Source organism: Colius striatus, chromosome 5 (genome assembly GCF_028858725.1).
Source record: "Colius striatus isolate bColStr4 chromosome 5, bColStr4.1.hap1, whole genome shotgun sequence".
NCBI lineage: Eukaryota > Metazoa > Chordata > Aves > Coliiformes > Coliidae > Colius > Colius striatus.
This window is the reverse complement of record NC_084763.1, coordinates 54,781,506-54,799,798: the sequence shown is the minus strand read 5'-3', so window position 1 is coordinate 54,799,798 and position 18,293 is coordinate 54,781,506. Positions and strand designations below refer to the sequence as shown.

General features: G+C 44.0%; 1 protein-coding gene across 1 annotated transcript in view; it reads right to left on the bottom strand.

The window, feature by feature from the left end:
• The window catches only part of RSU1 (Ras suppressor protein 1), a 102,755-nt gene extending 85,352 nt beyond the window's left edge, over nt 1–17,403 (bottom strand). The window contains exons 1-3 of the mRNA XM_061996679.1: nt 17,293–17,403; nt 16,923–17,034; nt 8,222–8,272 (exon numbers count right to left, since the gene is read on the bottom strand). Coding sequence (XP_061852663.1) covers nt 8,222–8,272; nt 16,923–17,031 — 160 coding nt within the window. The 5' untranslated portion in view covers nt 17,032–17,034; nt 17,293–17,403. The remainder of the gene's footprint in view (nt 1–8,221; nt 8,273–16,922; nt 17,035–17,292) is intronic.
• Between the last annotated feature and the right edge of the window lie 890 nt (nt 17,404–18,293).

Here is an 18,293-nt window from a genome sequence, read left to right as displayed (position 1 = left end):
TGTTGTGAGGAATGCACAGGTCAGCCAAGATGCTTTGCCACCCTACTTTTATGTCAGGAAAGAAGAAAAAAAAACCATGTGGTATGCCATGCAAAAAGGTGAAGCACAGAGGCTACATCCCTTTGTTACAGGTCGGATAATCTGTATGTCTTGATATTTCAACAGCAGGGAATGGTTAAGAAAAATAACTTCTGCAGGACTAAAGAACTTTAGCTGAGTGTTAAATGAAGATTTATTATTAGGCATCCACCAAATGCAATTGCAAATGGTCTCACTAAGTCTCAGTGAGTCTCCTTCAGGTGTTTACATTGTTTAAGCACCATCCTTTCAGATTTTCACACTACTGCACAGTAGCCAGCTTTAGTTAAATCAGCTGAAGTTCGGCATGTTCGCTTTCCTCTCCCTCAACATCCACTCTACTTCAGTCTACTTAACATGCTTTCTGCAGTTTACAAGAGGGACTAATCAAACATGTCCTAAACACCAGGCCTCAAGCAGCTAGTATAGGTTACCCCTTACAGGTCAAGGTCATTTCAGCCTCTTACTCAGGAATACCCATCAACATATGTGCTTGGCAGTGCTTGTTTACTCCCAGTGAAAGCAACATAGTCCATAATTTCAGCTGATTTTATTGGACAGTATGAGTAGTTCACACTTTTTATACCACTGATATGTTGCTAAGAACTCCTATTGCATGATTTTTTCTCTGCTACTTGGATCAGTTGACTTTTCCATCCATTCAGCATCCCAGACTGTGATGCTGACACTGTTCATTGGACATACCAGCCTGACCTCTAAACACATTTAGGACAGAGGAGGCTGCAGTAAAATGTTTACTGCAAAGTCAGCATATGTGTTCCCAGAGCTGGGAATGAATTCAACTCCTAGTTTAGGTTCCCTATATCCAGAACTTAAAGCCACTTCTTTGAGTCTATATGGCACATAGTCCTCCCTGTGCCTCCACACACTGATCCGAGGCTTCAGCTGACTGTACATTTCATTTCCAGCTATAGCAAATATTCCTCCCAGACAACTCAAATCACATTACCATAAATTTCTCATCCTCAAATAAAGACCAGGAAATTATTCCATCCTAAAGGTTATTTAACTCTACAGGATTTTTGACACGAGGCACCAATGGAAAGAGGCCAGATGGATGGATGGTCTGAAGAGAAATGCTGTGTCATTATCTATTTCAAAGCAGCACACCTGAAGAACAAAAATAAATACATAGAAAATAGAATACAAACCCAAGCACACAAAACTAAAGCCATTTTCCCCTCTACCTGGGCCAAATCTACCTTCTCACCTCTGTCCTTCAATATTAACAACAAAACAATTCCACTTGGCCTGTTAGACAGTAAATTCTTTAAGATGATATAAAATTAAGCTCTTTAATGAAGTGAGTTCACTTGTGCACTATTTCCTAGATTTGAAGACAACAACTTAAAAATAGTCTATAACTGGCAAGATTTCCAATCATTTTACATTGCAGCCTGTACAAAGACATGGAAAAAGGACATTTATATGAGGTTTCCACAAAAACAAAAATACAGCTATTTTGGGCCACTGAGAAGACAAAAAAAACCTGTGGTAAAACATATCAGAAAACACTGAATCTTAGAAAAAAAGATCTTATGTTTGCAGGTCCCTTTTAATAGGAGAACAGCTGCATTGAAGACCTATTTTAAAGTGATTTGTTTCTAATGCTGTATTTAGTATGCACACCTAAAATGCAAAACTTTCTTGCCATACAGCACAAACTTTGCCAATTTCATTTATGCATAAATTGGGGCAGTTTCAGCATGCACTCTTTACACCACTGCAGAACAAAAGGTCTTTCATAAATTATCCAGCTTCATTCTCCCAAAGCTTCTTAAAACCAAAATCTATTTCTTTAAAGCTGAAATGCTCTACCATCTGTATTTTCTCATAACCAAAGGTTTGAGGTTTTTTTTCTCAGGATAAAAAGCAAAAAGCTAACAAGGTATTTAATCTAAACATTTGTGCAGAACTCAGATGTCACAAATTTAGTACGGCATATGTATAGGGATCTCCTTTTCCCTCTTTCTCTTGTCCCCCTGTGCACTGCATTCAAATATATTTCCCTTCAGAGATCCATGTACCAGAAATAGGAATTAAAGACAAATCAAAATATGTAACAAAAACGAGATGCTTACAGTTAAAGCACCACTCCCAAGCACAGCCGAGAGGCCACTGTCAGGCAGAAGACTTGTGCTTGGGACACAACCCTGCATAGACAGCTTACTTGCACCATTGTCACAGAATCATGTAATGGTTTGGAGTAGAAGACACCCCAAAGATCATCTAGATCCAATCTCCCTGCCATGGACAGGGACACCTTCCACTAGACCAGGTTGCTCAAAGCCTCATCCAATCAACGTGGCCTTGAACACTTCCCCAGATAGGGCATCCACAACCTTTTTGGGCAACCTGTTCCAGTGCTTCATCAGACTCATAGTAAAGAACTTCTTCTTCATGCCTAATCTAAATCTACCCTCTTTCAGTTTGAAGCCATTTCTCCTTGTCCTGTCACTACATGCTCTTATAAAAAGTCCCTCTCCAGCTTTCTTGTAGGTTCCTTTAAGGCACTGGAAGACTGCTTATAAGGTCTCTCCAGAGCCTTCTCTTCTGCACACTGAACAATCCCAACTCTCTCAGCCTGTCAGTACATCAGTATGGAATGACTTACCAGAATGAAACAGAGGCAGAAGAAAAGTAGAGGAGAATACAAGAAGCAACAAAGAGTAAAGGGTATGTAGCCATCTATTTCCCTCCAGGAGTCAGCAAATTTGCTATATAAATAGCCTGATACCAGGCAAAATGCAAAGTGTCAGACAACACCACTGGGAGACACCATAATGCATTTCAGCAGTCTGGAGAAGACAAAACAGCTAGACTGGGAAGGAATTCAGGACAGATGCAGTGTTACTAACTGTCTCTGGACTACCTCCAGTACATCTAGGCATACACTACAGCCAGAAACGTGACTTTTAAAAGGAGATGCCCCAATACACAAAGAACATCAGGGATTTTTACCAGCATGTTAAATAAGATCAAGGACACAGTCGAGACAGTTAACAGGAACGGAGGGACAAGCTTCTGTGCTGGTCATGCACAGAGAACAAGACAATTTAGAAGGAGATGGTAGAACAAAGAAGCAGTAAGCTGTGTGAGTAGAAAAAGAAACAAGGAGAAAAGTTTTGAATTGCTCTGCTGGAAACAGGCAAAATGCATAAGGATGATAAAGGGTGTCAACCTTAAGGATGATGTGGCTGCCAAAGGTATGTGATCAATGAGACAGCTATTCTGGCAGAATCAGAAAGTGAACTCCAACAAAATTCAGGAGTGCAAACTGGAATCAGTAGCAAAACACTAATGGGTCACCTCACAAAAAGGAAAGGAGCGAAGATGAGTGAAAGATTACACTTAATCAAGGAAGAAACAGTGGAAAGAGTAGAGAGTAGCTGCTCAGAGGAAAGGGAGAGGACAGAGAACTTAACATCAGGTAACAAGGAAGGTTTGAGAAAAAAAAATAGTTGTTCCCAACTCCTGGACTTTTTGCTGTGGAAAAGCATTTTTGCCAAATAAATGAAAAAGATACATTGAAATGAGCCTTGAGAAAGACAGAGGAGGACAGGAGATTCTCTAGGATACACACACACCCCAGTAATCATATAACCAGACCACTCCAGTCTTCCTTCTGCCCCTGGAGGTGCCTGTTCAGCTCTGAGCATCTCTCTCCTTTGGGAAGTTTGACCAGAGAGGAAATAGGTTGGGTAGATGATAAATACAAGTGAAAGGATGGGCTGGAAAAACAAAACAACAGATGCCATTAGACTTGATGACTCCTTAATCTGACTGATTTCTGCAGAAACAAGAAAAGAGAAATAACACATCTTTCAGACATTTGATACTGCTAGATAAGGAACCAGGACACGAGAGCAAAATGAAAAAGAAATTATCACGAGTGCACTATGATGGAAGACAACTTTTGAGAACATTTAAAGGCAGCATGAAGAATACGGCGCAGCTGGCGAGCACAGGATGACCTGAGGCTAAGGCGACTGAGCCCGGAGGTGCCGTTGCAGCCCTGGGTGTCAGCCGGGCTGAGCCGCTGCCCGCTCCCAAAGCTGCTCCAACACTGACCTCTAACGGACAAACGGCACAGCGCCGGCACAGCCGCTGCCGGGACACGGCCCGAGAGCCGGGCTCTCCCAGAGCAGGTCCCCAGCTCGCCGCCTCGGGTAACTGGGGCAAATACTTATATATACACTTATATAAACACTTCAGTAATTCAAACTGGTACAGTAGCTGCAAGTCACTAAAAGCTCACATCACATCCCAGCACTGTAACTGTTGTGCATGCACCAATGACCAGCAACTGTACCTGTGAGTGATGCTCAAGTAACATTTAACAGCCCAGCCTGCTTGCCAGTCACATCTGTCCCTCTGAGCACTCCTGGGTTGGATGGACTATAGTTAACCTGAGCGTCTCAAAGTTCTTCAGGCACACTTGCTATCCATGAGGTAGTACAAGGGATCTTAATTGCCAAACCTCATCAGCATCCAAAGAAGGATATTAAGTGTGACTATACTAGGATGTGAAATTTTGTATACACTTGAAGCAGGTGGAGAATACCTTGAGTTAGCCCAGCTATCTAAAGTCTAGAGTTTCAGTACCACTTGATACTTAAAAGCAAAATAGTTCACAAAAGTTGCTCTGCAAAGGAAAAAGAAGTCAGGTAAGGCATAAGCCACAATACATCCACTCAAACAGCTTCCTTTGAATATGTGAGTTTTTCTGTTGCTAACTCTACTCCAGACACTGCTCACTTAAAAATCTAATGGCATAAGATAACCCAAAGGTGAAGCCTCATCTACCCTGCTGACTTCAGTTTAATCCTGCAAATGGACTTCTGTTCCAGCCAAAGGCAGCCATTTGGTGCCCTAGTGTGACCAGTTTATAAAAAACCTAAGCCCTCAAGACAGTGACACACAAACCTTGTCCCCAGATGGAAAAAAACCAACCTCATACTCACTCATCTATTTTACACTGTCTCTCAGAGCTCCAAACCATTCTGCTTGAAATGACATTAGGCAAGTTCCAGAGTTAGAAAAGACAGCCAAGCTTGACTTTCTTCTCCATGACCTGCGTTCCCCGGACATCCCAGTCTTCTGTGACTTCCAACTTGTCCCCTAGAACTTCTATGAAACCACAAACTAGCTGAAGAGATTTGAACAAAGTAGGAGAAACTCTGATTTCAAGAACTTCTACAACAAATTCTTTAACACAGAATTCAGCAGCCTCACCACAGTCCAGTCTGTTGGAAACCAAGCACAGTGAGAGACACGATGGACACAACCAGTCCAGTGACAGGCATGAAGCAGCAACAAAAAAAGCAGCAATGTGGATTTGAGTACTTCTGATAATGAATCAGTTAGACATGTAAATGCACAAGCACCAGGGGTACGAGTGGCATACTGAAAACATTAACAAAAACCATGCCACGCATTTTCTAAGCAGTATGAGGGATTTAAGTGTGGCCCTCATATTTGCTAATGAAACTTTACTTCTAATAGTTTACTGGCAAATATATGAACTGTGGATTATGTATCCACAAAACTGTGCATATCCATTTTTCACATGTATTTATTCTTCCAGATAGACATATTTACTCTAAACAGGAGGGGAAAAAAGCAAGCAGAACACTCATTTAAATGGCAGAAAACCAGGAGAAGATGCTAATATGACCTTAGTGTAGCATGTCAAGTGTCACTGCCACCAGCTTCCTAGTCATTTTAAGAACAATCTGCTAAGACAATTAATTACATAGCTTAAAAGATTAGGTCAACAGTGTCAAATATGAGAATATAAACTTGAAATTTAGCCTTTTAAAAATATGTGCTGTCTATTTAAATGTCTACATCAATTTATGAAAGAATAGTAAGGTTCAGACTTGGTCAGTTGCTTTTACTTTCCCATAAAAGAAACCCAGACACAGTAATTAGAAAAGCTGACAGAATCCCTTGGCTGAGAGAACAGGTATACTTGCAGCCCACTGAACTAAGGGCTACTTTGGAAGAAAGCAGTAACTAAAAGTTGAGATTTCATATAAACACAATTCTAGAATAGTGTCAATCCTTACACTAGTGTTTTGAAAACTAAAACTGATTTAAACAAATGGTGTAGTCTGGATTTTTCTTGAATAAAGTCAATCCGAACAAATATTTCTTGGACACCTCTTATTACTCCATCTTTTTCCTTCCCCAATCGAGTCCACAGCTAACACTCATAGCTAGGACATAAGTCAGTTACTTGGCTTTTAATTCTGGTGCTCATGCTGAAGCACGTCAGCCTCCTCAGGCTCAGTTCTCTGGCAGTCAAGTTTAGTGCAATTCAAGTATCCTTGCAGGAGTTTCAGCCTGTCTTCTCTTCCTCAGAGGCAGATATCTGCTACCTGCCAGTCAGTTGCATGTTCAGCTGAACTCATCCTTCAGCTGTGTTTAAGGCGTCACAAGGAAGCGATGATTAAATCCTTGGGAGTCTGTTAGCTTTAAAAAGTTGTTGGATTTATACACATACCAGAGAAAGAACAGCCAAGTTTACTGTGAGTAATGCTTACTACTTGTTTCATCCTTGTGCCAGGTAAGCAGCCATCAGATAGAAGACAGAAGAACAAATAATGGGCACCAGAAGTTCTGCGTGGCAACACTAGGTACCCAATTTTGAGCAGGATGCCTGACCACAAGCATTAGAAAGGTGTGCAAAATGAGCTGCTATATTGAGGTGCTCACAACCCTCCAAAAGCTGTGGAGAAAGCTGAAGTGGCTGGATACAATCAACTGCCTAGCTTTTATGCAGCTCAAGTTCAGAGAGAGGTGTCTGCTTGCAGTGGCCTGAGGGAACACAAAAGCCACCAGTTGGGTGACCCTGTAGTCGCTGATGACATATGCCAGATAGCAATATACCCAAAGCAAGTTTACCACAACACTTTCCCAAAATGTTCTCTCAGCTTCCATTTATAACTTCGTGACCTTTCAAAATCAAGGATAGAGCTGTGTTTAACAGCAATGCTGGTGATTTTCCCTGCCTGAATTTGCCCACAAACTTACCCATCAGTCAACATTAACGTGTTAGATAGCTGGAAATTGCTGGTCATGTTTATAAATAATTGAGATTTCTTTGACCACTACAGTAGGGACAAAAACAAATAGTGAGATGCCACTTTAGAGGTCACTACACAATCAGAAAAGCAGGGCCTAGAACAACTAATTCATACTTCACACAGCCACATCGTGCCTGTAATTTATTTCCCACTACATAACCTTTAAGCTACACATTAGCACTCAATAAACTGCATCCAGAAAAGAAGTGTTTATCTGCTACAGTCTAAGAATATCTTCATGTTTGATTCATGCCTAATCCTCTACAAACTCAGTCTCAAAAAGGGAAGGACTAGTTGAGATAGAAATCTACTGGCACATACAGAGAGTCAACGAGAACAAGCAGAACATCAATAAAACCAGTGTTTTTCTTCTCTTTAAGAAGATTCAGTCAAGCAAAATGCACAGATCAAGCAAAACTCACTGCTTGTATTTCAGTGACCAAGAAGCAGGAATGTTTGCACAAGACATTGAAGGGTAAGTCTGAAGCATTCTCCTACAAAAAAAGTGCTATTGATTTTTTGCCGTGCAAAAGGCAGAGTCTGCCTGCACTAAGTCTCATGCTTATGTTGCTCTCATGACATGCTAATCACTAACACCTCACTTCAGGGCTTCTTTACTATGGGAAGTAGGATCCACAAGGTAATAACTGAAGGTGGTGTGTGCATTATGAGACCACTTACACTCATAAGATTTTTTTTGGATAAATGTAGACCTCTTGACTTTCATGCCTGAGGCTCACATTTGGTTGACCTTGCTCACAGATGTTTTGGTTATAGATATAATGCAGTTGATTTGTAATCTATTTTCACTTGCTTCAGTCAAATTAATTATCCATTTACTAAAATGAAAACTGTATCATTTCTGATACAGGCTAAAAAAATTGCTAAGTCCTCACCTAAATAGAATGACTTCAGAGCCACGGTAATGAATGGATTTTTGACTGAACTGGTAACAAGACTGAGAATTACAGATTTCCCAGTATGAGCCAGATCTCTGTTGAAGTTGGAAATGCATACAGGAGTATACTTACTTGTAAGCTTGTTGTGACTCAGAACCAGCTGTGTGCTATGAGACAACGTAACTGCAAATGAAGAGAGAAAGAAGTTAGTTTATGTACACAGCAACTGAGAGCTTCTATTTCAGCTGAAGAAGCAGCAAGTTATCTTGTCTACTCCAAATTCACAGAATCATAGAATTGTTTAAACCTGCTGAGATCAAGTCAATGCACTGTCACAATAAACAAGCTCAAGACTTGAGGACATATCCAGCCACACCTCTGCCCCTTTACTTCATGTTTCTGTTACAACACTAAACATGACTTGAGCAGCAAGTACTGGTGACTGCCAGCAGATGTCTGGTTCTGGGCACACAAACACCTTTCTCATTTTCCTGCTTTAAATCCTTCCCATGGGAAAACCAATAGGTAATCCAACATTTACCCCAACAGAACCTCACATTACACAAGAAATTACACTTCCACATGTTCCCAATTCATTATCAAGTCACTGCTAGATTTAAGTCCTAAGCCCCAAGAGCTGCACTTAGAACCTCACATCCCGGAGGCACAGTGGCAGACTAGCATTGTTGCATGACAGGTGACAACATGCAATATTTATTCAAAGTAGTTGAATGATCTGATTAAAGCTCCTCAGATCCCATCCTATTGAACAAATGAGCCTGGGGCACAGGGCAGCTACAGACACCAGCACTCCCCCTCCACTTCATCCTTTACATTTCTTCTTGCCTACTTCCACCCTCCACACCAGTATCACCTTCCCTGGGAGCTCCAGAGCCCACAACTGCCTGCAGTATCTGATCAGAAAAAAATGCTAAATAGAGGAGAAAAATCCTTGAAAGAGTTCTCAAACATCTTCCCACTCCCTGTAAAAAGTTTGCTGTATTTTATTAGAACTAGAAAAAAATGAGAGACTTTTTCCTCTTCTACACCCTTTCCTTACTTCCAAGTGAGGCCTCTTTGAAACACCTCTGCAAACTACCTTGCTGCCACTCCTAGGCACCTGGGGACTTTTCCTGCCTGAAGGATAGTTATAGTGCTACATCCCTTATCCCTCAAAGCTTTCCTCAAGCTACAATCATTGATGTTAGCCCAGACACAGCCCACAGGGGTCTTGCTCTCTTAGGCAAAGATACCTTGGTGAGCACGTGTGACAGCTGGCCATGCTAAAAAATACTTACAAAATTGCAATTTGGAGGAAACAGCTTGGAAAGCTTTCACTTAGTGATACAGCAACCTGTTTCAGTTAACTGTTAAAAGCTCATGGCTTATCACAGGCAAATATCACTCGTTAGCAGAATGAAAGCAGTCACTCAAAAGCAGAGCCAGATGAGAAAGCTCAATGTGAAAAAAATAACCCAAAAACCCATGACCCACCCTAAATGTCTCCTCAAGTACGAGCACTCTAAGTACTGCCTGCACCATCTCACAAAGCAGAATAGGACAGAGAAGGAAAACCACAGCAAGTCTGTAAGGGCACTGCAGAAAAACCAGCACGAGGAGGCAGTCAAGAGCAACAGCCTCCATAAGGAGCTCTGAGCTTTAAAACAAAGGAACATTAGCATCTGAACCATTAGCAGCTATTTAACACTATCGATTTCTTACACATATAGTTAAATATAGGAATCATTTTACCCAAAGAAGAAAAAGAGAGAATATGTTGGAGACAGGCATTTATTCAGAAGCTTGTAACTAAGTACTCCTTAGGCATTTATTTATCTTGGTTCAGATATTTTAATAGTCAACACCTCACAGGGCCTTGACATCTAAGCCTGACTAGTAGGAACACAACCACCAGAAGGGCACCCTACCAGTTAGCATCCTGAGATGAGAAGTGCTCTACTCTGACACTTCCAGCTCCAAGGCAACTTCATCCAGATCAGAGCCATATCCAAACTGACATCACAAATGCCAGGGAAAAAAAGCTTCTTTTCCTGCATTTAACTTGTTTCTTATGTCATTCTAAACCTCTGAGGCTTTGCCCAGACTCATCAGCATCAACAAACCAGCCTTGCTCCACTGTGTTTAAAGAGAAACAATGATTTTTCCTAAGGGGCACTGAGTTACCTACTCTGCCCTAGCCCATTTCCTCCCACCTCACAGTAGCTATAGTGCCTGTCTCCTGCAGTACAATTCAAGCAGCCTGTGTGCCTATCCATGTCACATCCTCCTGTCCAAGAGGGCCATTTTCCCTCTCTCATAAGCCAATACAGGAAAGGTACAGTTAATCAAGTAACATCCCCAAGTCTCAAATGTTCAAATAAATCTTAGGTTATCAAAAAGGCAGGGAAAAGCCCAGAGCATCTAAGACTTCCACCAACTTTGCACCCTCAGTCCAGCTCACAGTGGCAATGAAGACTGGCTATGGCCCTGTGCCTTTCCCAGGTCACCATGCCTGCGTGTCAGGACACTGGAGAGCGCTTTGAAGGCAAAGCGTGGAGCATTACAAAAAGCAGAGCTCTGAAGGGTGCTGACACCAGGATCAGGAAATGGCATTCTAGCTCTGCTCTTGAAGATTTGGGGCAAAGGAACACTTCTCAGTTTCTCCTTTGCCCTTCCCTTGACAGTAGCATTGTCCTTTTGGTACTATACAAAGCTGTTTTCACTTCACTCAAAGATCAGTTTTTTAAAGCAGAGAAGTTGAACTGAAGTAGCAGAACTGGATCACCTTACCTTCATACTAAGAAGCCAGCAGGATGGTGAGCTGGACTGTGCCAGGTGGGCCCACTGCATGCTGCTGCCAGGAGAAGGCTGCAGCACCCCAAACTGTACCTGCAGGGCAGGAAGGTCCTAGCAGGCAGTCAAGCACAGAGGGAGTATTTTAACATAACTTTCATACTACTTTTTTCCCTTTGAAGTTGATGATTCCTTTGGTTTATTAAAGCAGAAGTTGTCACCACAGCATTCTGTGGCATTCATCAGTGCATCACCAGCTTCAGGATAAAATCCCAAATTCAGATAATCTGTTCTTTACTTTGTTGGAGTCAAAAATGAAATTAATTACATTAAAACCAGCAACCATTATGTGCATTTTAATAAGCAGCCAGACTGACTTGAGAAACTACATGAGGACTCAAATTTAGTCCATATATCTGCTAATGTTCCTTTGGTTTGGTGCCCATCTGTGGTATCATGTGATGTAAGTTTCTTCTTCTCAACATGCATACAATCCTTTCTCAACTCTTCTGCCTATGAATCACCTCTTCTATGAAGAAGATATGACTTCTGTGAATGATTATTTGTCAACAATAAGGCTAAACAGATCCCAGGTTATCAAAATAAATTAAACTACTTATGATACTGGTAAGGAAGTAGCCCTGATACTCCCTCACACGCTCCACTAGCTGAGACGCTCATTTAGAGCACACAAATCAGAGTGACAATTCAGACCAGAGTGAGTGCTCAATATTCAAAAAACCCATTCCAAATAATATTTAAAAGTCCTGCCAGAAGCCAGTTTATGAGGAGACACCACTTGCATGCAATATATTTGCACCACAGAACTATAAAGACATTGAATTGCATTAAGTGCTAGACAGCTGCATACACAAGTACCTGCTCTGGATCACTTACTAACTGAACCAAGAAATGAAAGGGTAACAAAAGGAAGTGTTTTACTAATAGAGAGTCGAGATCCTGATCTAGTCCATGGGTATGCTTATGATGAACCTTTCCTATCATGCTTTCATCACTTGTATATGTAGGAAGTGAGGGTGCTTACTAAAGAGCAACTAAGTTTTGTGGCTGCAGACTCAGGTCTTCTGAAAATCAAACTCTTGAATTTAAATGATAAAAAGTTCTAGTTTTTAAATGTAAGCCTGGTGACTGAAAGCATCAAGTTATCTGTACTGCTGGCCTTTAACAACACAAGCTTACAAGTATTGTCATTACTCCTGTCTCTCCATATTTGAAGAGGAAGGTCTCATCTTCCTCAACTGAGGCTGTTTTCAGAAGGGTTTCTTCTCACATCTCTATACAGAACAGAACTAAGTCAAAACATCAAAAATGTCACAGACAAAAATTCCCTAGACCAAAGACATTTCAATCTAGACTTTTCTGTCCAAATTTGACTGAAGCCTAGACACCTTGTCTGAAACTCCACTATCTCAGTCAGTCCTGGTGTGTGACAAAGAATCCCTTTGCATCTTTGCCCTGCAGAGTAGGCTGACATCTTCCAAAGGAAATAAAAGGCAACATTGTGAATATGATTTTGAAAAGAGCAAAGGTTTAGGCATCTGTGCTGTGGACTACTTCCAGTAGTATTTTAGGTATATCTGGAAAAAAAGACTCTCAATCTTGAAAGGTCCAAAGCTACCACCAGTTCAGAGAGATTTGCAAGCATTTAAAGAAGCACAGACATAAAGTGGCATTTGGTCACTTGTTACAAGGTGGGGAATTTGTTCATTTACATCAAACTGATCTGTGTGAAACAACCAGTCCCTGGAAATACCAAGATTTTTAGCACACTGTCACTCACTCAACTCTCGTGAACAGGACTGTGCTGTTAGAAGCACAGCTGCCTGGTATTCCTCATCCAATGTACCAACTCAATTCTGCGTGACAACTAAACTGGCAGCTCTTCTGATACAGGCATCTGTCTTAAGCAGCTCTTCAACATCCCTGAGTAACACCTAGAGATGGGAGGGGACTTGGTGGGGCCATTTGGCTTTGGACATAAGCTTAACTAGCAGGACTTGCTGAGGATCACTCAATGGGTCGGACTTATCCCAGGTGCCAGCCCCCTGAGATTCAAAGGGCATCATGACTCCCACAGAATCCCATGCTATAACCTCTCACTATGCCATCAGGTGAGGTCCTAGACACTAAGTAGCAGCACCTTGAGGACTGCAAGCCTCAGATGCCTTGTTAACATGACAGTTATTAGCATGGAGGCAGTAAGCTAATTTGATTTCAAGAATGCACCAAATGCACACAGAAGTTTGAGGGCCAGGTTGCACTTGCCAGAGCAATTTACTTGCACAGTAATTACAGATTCTCATTATGCTCCCAGTCCCACTATTGCTTCAAAACTGAGTGGATTAAGGGAAGAAGATTTAAGCTCTTCCCTTTTGGCCCTAGATTCAAGCTTTTTCATACACTGCAAGTTAACTTTATATAAAATATTTAGATGACAAGACTTGACTCTTTTTATCCAAAAGGGAAAAAGCCCATCCTAAAACAGGAAGACTCCAGAGACTTTGCTGAATAAAGATAAGACATTGTCTGTCCCACTGGAGGAAGTTGGTGCAGGATGAACATTGCAGTATCGTACAAAATGACTCACAAGTAGCCTGTCTCTCCATCTTCTGTGCTTTGGTTATTTTAGGAGTGGACAAATATATCAACACTCACTTTCTGATAAATAATTCTAAGCATGTTAATTCCCACCAAACAAGCACTTACTTTCTGTAAAATATGAATAGCTTACAGATGGAAGGATAACAAGAGCAAATTAACACTTACAGTCTAAATAGGATTTTATCAAACATTCCTTTCCTGACAACAAGGATACAGAGCAGCAGATGTCTCAAGTTATTTGGAAAAATAGGTCCTTAATTCACAGTTTCCCTGTATTCACCACTTCGAGATACAGAAATGAGAGATTAGAGACTGGTCACTGCTTCAAGAACAATTCTGTAAGTGTTCATGGCTGCTTAAAGTCTAACCAGTAAATTCCCTAACCATCAGGCTCAGGAAAGGCACATCACACCCTACTTGCTGAACCCAATTGTTCACCCTACAGGATGCCTAGTAACACTCTCTACCATTACCTGTGAATATCTGGGGGCTTTGTAAACAAATACAGTTGGTTTATTTCACAATTCAGATGCTCTGAAGGTCTGTAGCACAATTCTACTTTGTGCATTAAGTCAGGAAAAGAAAACACAGAAGTGTTCAAGAAGTATTCTCAAAATAGAACTCAGCTTCTAATGATGTTAATGAACTTCCAAGCAAGTAGCAATTCAAGTTGAAGATCACATTACAAACAAGTGGATAACTCCACTTTCCCTTTACCAAACACAAAAGTGGGACGAGATGTAGAGGTTGCCAAGCTTCCTACTCTAGTTAAGCAGTTAAACAGCTGATACAAAGTGTTAATATCTAGACACACAGGAAAAGTATTTCATCCCAATTTGGAAGGAGAATCCTACCCAAGCTAAGGCACATATTCCTTTTTCTCCTCTCTCTCTCCATCTAACACCAGTTTTCTATGATCATTTATGATTTTTTCTTCTTTTTTAACATACTTGACAAGAACAGATCTGCACCTGAAGGAAGAGAATCGGCACACTGAGCACATGCCACAAAACCTACCACTTCCAAATCCTCATGCCTGCATTAACTCAATCTCAATTAAGCTAAGAAAACTTAAGCAGGAATCCACTAGCCACTCTGCATCTCAAATATGCAGTGGGACAAGGTTTGGTCCTTTTCTTGAAAGATAACCAAGACTACAGGGAGCAGCTTACTTGAAGAATTATGGCACTAGCAGGGGCATTCACAACCATTACATGAGAGAGAATCCCTATTGGGGGCTACTAAACATAGTAACTTAGGAGTATGCTCCAACCTAGTAAGTCCCTAAACCTCAGATAACCAAAAGCAGGGAAAACACCACTAAATTATTCTCTCCAATCATAACCTCATATTATGCTTATGTCTGAATAGCCTTCATTAAAGACAAGGTGCTAGGGAATTTCTGAAAAGAGCTTTAACATTGAATTGGAAACATATCCACTACACCTGGAAGGGAAGACACCAGGTCAGACACATTTAGCCTCACTGCCTGTTCTGAGAGCCAGAAAAAAACAAAATATACAATCTATACTAGAAAAGGTCATCGATCAGGAGTCAGATCACAGGCTTGGCAAAAAGTAAGTTTCACATTTTCTCAAACCATTACCTAAAATTCAGAAGTAATACTTACTACTTTTTAAAAAGGCATATCTAGAAGGAGTTATTCCTTCTCCAATTATTCCTATGGCAAATACCTTGACAAAAACCACAAAAGCAAATGCCCAACTTATAATGACTTCTTTTCCAGAGTGCAGAGTAACTGAAAAAGCAAGAAAGTCTCAACTGAGGAGAAACCAGTCATCATTTCCCCCTTGCCTAAATTCCATCTCAAGTTAGAGAGGGTATCAAATCCCCACACTAAATCAAGTCACACCAAGAGCATTTGCACACAGACTTCTCTAAGCAGTGTAACTACTGCACCACAAGTTTACACTTTGTGTAGGGAAGCTCTCTACTAAACAAGCTACAGATGTCTAACTAGCAGCTCAGTATCAGGAACCAACTGTGGACCACAATGTCCTACATGGTTGCCCCGACCCTGTGTGCACAACAAACCCAAACCAGCTTTTGCACAAGAAAAGCATTTTTTAGCACTACTGATATACTTCAACACAATCTTTTTTTCCTCCCATTTGAAAGATCACAGATGGCTAATTATGTGTCTTAGTGTTGACATGAGGCACTAAGTCTACTTAAAAGCAACAGTACTCTGCTACTGTCCCACATTATTAACGTGTTAGTTTATCTGACAAGGCTAAGTACAGTTCTGAAAACACACCTACAGTTAATGTGAGCTAAATACTGTCTCAATCAACTGTTCATCCAACAGCAATACATGTTTCTATACAAGTTTTACAATGTAATCTTCCTGAAATCTCAATGTAGGACACCGAGCCAGGAAAAGAATCAGTAAAGGATGAAGACTTAAGTACAGAATCTAGTTCTGCAAGACTGTACTTAAATCTTCATTCTTTACTGATGTGACTGAAAATACTTTGATCTGATTCTGCAGAAAACAGTGAGTTGGTAGTGAGCTATACATTTCACTGAGTTCACTTCCATCATGCAAGAAGAATTACGTACACTTGCTTCTGGTTGTTATCAAGTTGAACAAACATTGTAAAGGGCTAAATCAGAATAAGGTTAGAGGTTTCCAGGATGTTGGTTGGTTTAGATTTTGCTTTTTTCCCCATTACATTGTGCATTCAAAACTATTTCAGACTGTGGCACACTACACTCAGTCACAACTTTAACTTGCTGCCTATCAGCTGTACCATCATATGCACTCCTAGCTGCAAAGTTCCCTGCTTCGCTCTTCATTCATGTGCTCTCCAGAAATGTGGTAGTGTGTTGAATCTACTGTAAATTAACTACAGTAAACACACATACCACCAACAACATACTGTCACAGCACTTGCAATTATGTAATATGTTAAGTATAATATTGCAATACAGTATTAGCTTAGAGGGCAGCCACACATAGCTCCAGGCTAATGTCACCTTACCCTTTTAAAAAACACAGTGGAAAGGCTGGTGGTTTTGCTTCAGTAGCAGGGAGGGGCAAAGGCAGACTTCAAGAAGCAAAGCTTCCCCATCACTGAAGTACCAGAGCGACAGCGGTGAGACAGGGCAGGAGCAGAGATGATGTAGTGCCGAGACAGAGGGGCTGCTCCCCATGCAAAGTCTCCCTGCTGCAGGAGAGCTGAGGCTCTCCTGAGCGCACGCCCGGGGCTGTCAGCTGCTGGAACCTGTGCCTTCCCCTGCCCGCGAATCTTCCCTCAGCACCTCAACGCCCCAAGGTTCGGCACGCCGGCGGCAAAGCGGCCGGGCCCGTTCGACCCCCCCGGCAGCCCCGGCTCCTCCCGGGACAAATAAGGAAGTTTCCGCGCTGCGCCTGCCCGCCGTGGCCGGTACCTACAGAGGCCGGGCACGTCCAGCATGTTGGAGATGCCGCGGTCGCACATGTCCACCTCGGGCTGGTTCTTCTCCCTGCTCTCCTCCACGATCTTCTTCAGTGACTTGGACATGGTCTGGGGCGGGACAGAAACGAACAGCGTGAGGCGGGCGGAGGCAGGGGGTGAGGCAGCCGGGGCAGCGGCCGGGACCGCTCCCGCCCCCAGAGCCTGCGTGTCCCGAGCCCGCCCGCGCCTCCCCGCCGGTGGGTCCCGACCAGACCCGTTCCCCCCCGCCCCAGGCCCAGTCCAACAGAGCCCCGACGGGGATGCCGGCCACTCTCCCTCCCGCTCGCGAGCGGGGCACAGGCACGGCACTACCGCAGGGTAACTCACGGCGGGGCACGGGTCCGGCGGGCAGCGAGGCGGTGAAACAGCGGTGGGACGGCAGCACCCAGCCCGACGGGCGGCTCCCGGCAGCGCCTCACGCGGCACGCGCACGCCCCGCCCCGCCACACCCACCGCCTCCTCGCGCGTGCGCAGCACCGCCCTCTCCCGCCCAGCGGCGGCGCTCCGGGTACCTTCTAAGGCCGCCCGCCCGAGCGGCTCCCACCGCGGCTAGGGAAGCGCCGGGCCAATCAGCGCCACTCCTCCGTGCGGACCCGCTGACCATTGGCTAGAGGCACCGGCGAGAGCTCCTTTGGCCAATGAGCACCGCTGGGGGCGGGTTTAAGACCGCGAACCGCTGCCGTCCCGCATGCGCAGGTTTGGCACCGCCTCCCCGGCCTTGGCGCCGCCTCCGCGGGCTTGGCACCGCCTCCGCGGGCTTGGCACCGCCTCCGCGGGCTTGGCACCGCCTCCCCGGCCTTGGCGCCGCCTCCCCGGCCTTGGCGCCGCCTCCCCGGCCTTGGCGCCGCCTCCCCGGCCTTGGCGCCGCCTCCCCGGCCTTGGCGCCGCCTCCCCGGCCTTGGCGCCGCCTCCCCGGCCTTGGCGCCGCCTCCCCGGCCTTGGCGCCGCCTCCCCGGCCTTGGCACCGCCTCCTCGGGCTTGGCGCCGCCTCCCCGGCCTTGGCGCCACCTCCCCGGACCCCGTCGCGTCGGTTCCGCCGGGATGTGCTGATGCACGCTGAGTTGCTGCCGCTGGAGCGCCCTGGAGCGCCGTGCCGGTGCCTGGCCGGCTCCCCGCTCCCGGGGCGGCCCTGTTCCATCCCCTTTCCTCCGCAGCGGGCAGGGGCTGGGGGCTGGCTGCTGGAGCCGCCGCCTTGGGAGGGGAAGCACTGCATGGCTGCGGCCTGGGTGCTGCTGCCCAGGCTTGCCTGGGTAGGTGGGGGAACTCAGGTTAGCGCAGTGCCTGAGAGTAACCCGTTAGAAGCCTCCCACGGCTACACAGCTAGCATT